The sequence below is a fragment of the Aptenodytes forsteri genome, unplaced genomic scaffold (genome assembly GCF_000699145.1).
Source record: "Aptenodytes forsteri isolate BGI_AS27 unplaced genomic scaffold, ASM69914v1 Scaffold507, whole genome shotgun sequence".
NCBI lineage: Eukaryota > Metazoa > Chordata > Aves > Sphenisciformes > Spheniscidae > Aptenodytes > Aptenodytes forsteri.
In genome coordinates this window covers 35857-38939 of record NW_008794116.1, presented here as the reverse complement: position 1 = coordinate 38939, position 3083 = coordinate 35857, and the positions used below count along the sequence as shown (strand labels likewise).

At 49.6% G+C, this 3083-nt stretch overlaps 1 protein-coding gene across 1 annotated transcript; it reads right to left on the bottom strand.

Moving 5' to 3' along the window:
* Positions 1–66: 66 nt before the first annotated feature.
* On the bottom strand, positions 67–642 carry LOC103896187 (olfactory receptor 14C36-like). Its single transcript, XM_019471184.1, is given in 3 exon segments — positions 67–110; positions 113–232; positions 264–642. Coding segments are annotated over 3 exon segments (543 nt in total).
* Between the last annotated feature and the right edge of the window lie 2441 nt (positions 643–3083).

The following is a 3083-nucleotide window of genomic DNA, read 5'->3' as shown; positions in this document are numbered from 1 at the left end:
GGAGCTGGTCTATTGGTAGTTACTTATCTAGGCTGCTATATGGTGGGAGAGGTCTCAGTAGTAGGCTCAGTAGTCTGAATCTGAGCAGGAGAGCTTGAGGACCTGGGGGTTTCACAGAAGAACTGGTCCACAGCATTGCTTTGGCAGAGTGGTAGTGAAAGTGTATTGGCAGTGTGCAGCACAGCATGGAGAAACCCATTGCCCCAGGCAGCTGCTGCCATGCGGACACAAGCTGCTGCCCAGAGCTGCTGCCATGCGGACACAAGCTCTGCTGCCCAGCAGGGTCCCGTAGTGCAGGGGTTTGCAGGTTTCACACTCTACTGTGATCAAGAAGAGAAAGAAAAAGACCTGTGCAGCACATCCGGGGGAGGTAATGGCCCTGGTGTCCCAGAGGAAACTGGCCATGGCTTTGGGGACAATGGTGGAGATGCAGCCAAGATCGAGAAGAGAGAAGTTGAGTAGGAAGAAGTACATGGGGGTGTGGAGGTTGTGGTTGCAGAATATGGAAGTGATGATGAGGACGTTGCCCAGGAGGGCAGCCAGGTAAATGCCCATGAAGAGCCCCAAGTGCAAGAGCTGCATCTCCCACGTCTCTGCGAATGCCAGGAGGAAGAAATCAGTCATGGAGCTGCTGTTGGACATTAGGTCCCTCTGGGCATGTGAACCTGTCCAAGGAGGAAAAGGCAGTGGAATATTAGTGTCACCGTAAATCGGCAGATGAAGAGCTCTCTAAGACTCAATTTGGAGTTTTAGAAAGCAGGCATTCTTTATTGCAGCACTGGGTGCAAGGTGGAATTTCCACAAATCAAGCACACCTAAGCCGAGATCACCGTTACATTTATACACAAAAATTATAAGGTAGTACACTCCCAATTACAATGATTGGTTAGTGATTTACATATAATTATAATATTGGTTATGTCATTCTCTTCTGTTACTACGCTTGCACGGGGGAAGGGTCTTCACCTGGGCATGGGTCTTCTTGACCTATGGGTGTGTTTTTTAGTATTATAATGAAGTCAGTTCACTTCAGGACACCTTAAAAGTAGGTTTTGTTGCCAAGTTGGCCAGCTAGATATGTACCTTGCCAGGTTGTCAAATAACTCATCCCATATACAATAGAACCTAGGGGCTCTGGGTATGGTCTAGAGAGTCCAGAGAATAGGGAATAGGGACTTCAAGCAACACAGCCTCAAATAATAAGTAACACAGCGTCCTATACATAATGCTACCATAGGGGCTAACTTATTAGAATCAAAACGTTCTTATAGTTGATTATTTCATAACCTAAAGATTCAGTAAAACTTAAGATCATCTTCAACATTAGGGTAGACTTCTGTGACCAAAATCTATATAATTTCTCACAGACCCTCCCCCCGCTCCCTCCCCACCCCAAACTGCCTGTCCCCTTTCAGGAAGACCTTTAGCAGGTCCCTTTCATGAGCTCTGGTTGGTGCTGGCAGAGGGTGCTGGGAGCTCTGCTGGGGGATCAGGAGGAGTCAGTCCTGCCCTACAGCAATAGGTAATAGGAATCAGGAGTGATCTCAGATTAAAACCACTCACGGCATCAAAGAGCTTTGCAGCATTGTTGCTCCCAACTTACCTGACTGCAGAGCAGAGCTGTGGGGGGTTTGTTTTGTTTACTCTCTTCTAGTTTCCCCACTACACCTGAGGAGTGTTTTTAAGGCAGAAATTGGTGGCATTTCTTCTATACTCCAAGTGAAACATTGTGGGTGCTGACAGGCACCAAACCCACAGGAGGTGGCATTCTTCTTGCCTCAGTGCCGGTGTGAACAAAACAGGTCCTGCATGTGAGCTCCTTGTCTCAGCTCCCATTCTAATTTCTGGAGATGGACTCCAGGAGTGAGCTGTTCAGATGCAAACAGCTGGTGACATCTGAGATGCCGGAGGTGGTCCAAGATACATGCAGGAAATTGCAAACTCAAATGGAGTAGTTCATAGAGACAGGGCAGCATCTGGGGGCATCCTCTTGGAGCATGCTGGGGCATTCCTTTGGCCAGGTGAAAAGGCAACACATGCCCACCTTTAGGACAACCGAACTGTCCCTATTTGTTATTTTAGGGCAGCCAGAAAGGCGAGCCCTAATCCTTAAACGCTAACCTGAACACCTAATCCCTGAAGCCGTCTTTCCCACGCTCTAACCCATTCACCTTCAACCCCTCTCCTACCCTGATCTTATGCTGTTTGGAGCCTTGGGGGAAGAGCAGGGCTCATGAGGTCCCAGAGCAGTCTCAAGGCATTGGAGGAGGACTGTGAGGAATCTGACTAGCTCAGAGGCCACAAGGAGGAGAGGGGTGGGAACGCTATGATGAGGTCAGCTGTACCTCAGAATTCACAGGCCAAGCAGGAGGCACATGGCTGTGAAGGTGACTGTGATGTCCCTTCTGCCTCTGGCGTTGGTTGACCAGCAGCATGAACATGGCTGGTAAAGGATGGGGAGGTCACTTCTTTCTGAAGCAGCTGCTTGGTCAGCCCTTGACTCATGGCTGGGATATTTGCTTTTCGGCTCACATCTGCCAGCGTCCTTGATAGGCCAGCAGAAGGCACCTGGTTGGAACGTGGATTGTGGGAAGCCATTTCCCTAATTACCTGGTACAAAGCTTTTATGGTCAGGATCCCTGAACTGCCTAAGGAAGGCTAGGAAGACCATGAGGTCTTCCTTAGGCAGCTGGAGGAAGGGACACAGATTTAGGACCTGGTAGTCACTGGGGGACTTTGAAGATCATGGACCTCTGCTAGAAGGCCTCAGTTAGAGGGAAGGTAGAAGGTAATGCCAGACCTGACATGGGGGGATGCTCTCCTGGATTTGTTTTTCACCAGAAGACAAGGCAGGACTGGTGGAAGATGTGGAGGGCAGCTTTGGCTGCAGTGCACGTGAGGTGGTAATGTAGAAAACCACGAGGGAAGTAAGCCAGACAAATTGCAGCAGGGCTGAGTAGAGAGGAAGGATCACCTCCACCCACCTGCTGGCACTGTTCTTCCTGATGGAGGCCAGGATGCCGTTGTCTGCCTTTGCTGCAAGGGTGGAAAGTCAGGAGAAGAGAAGGCTTTGGGGAGACCTA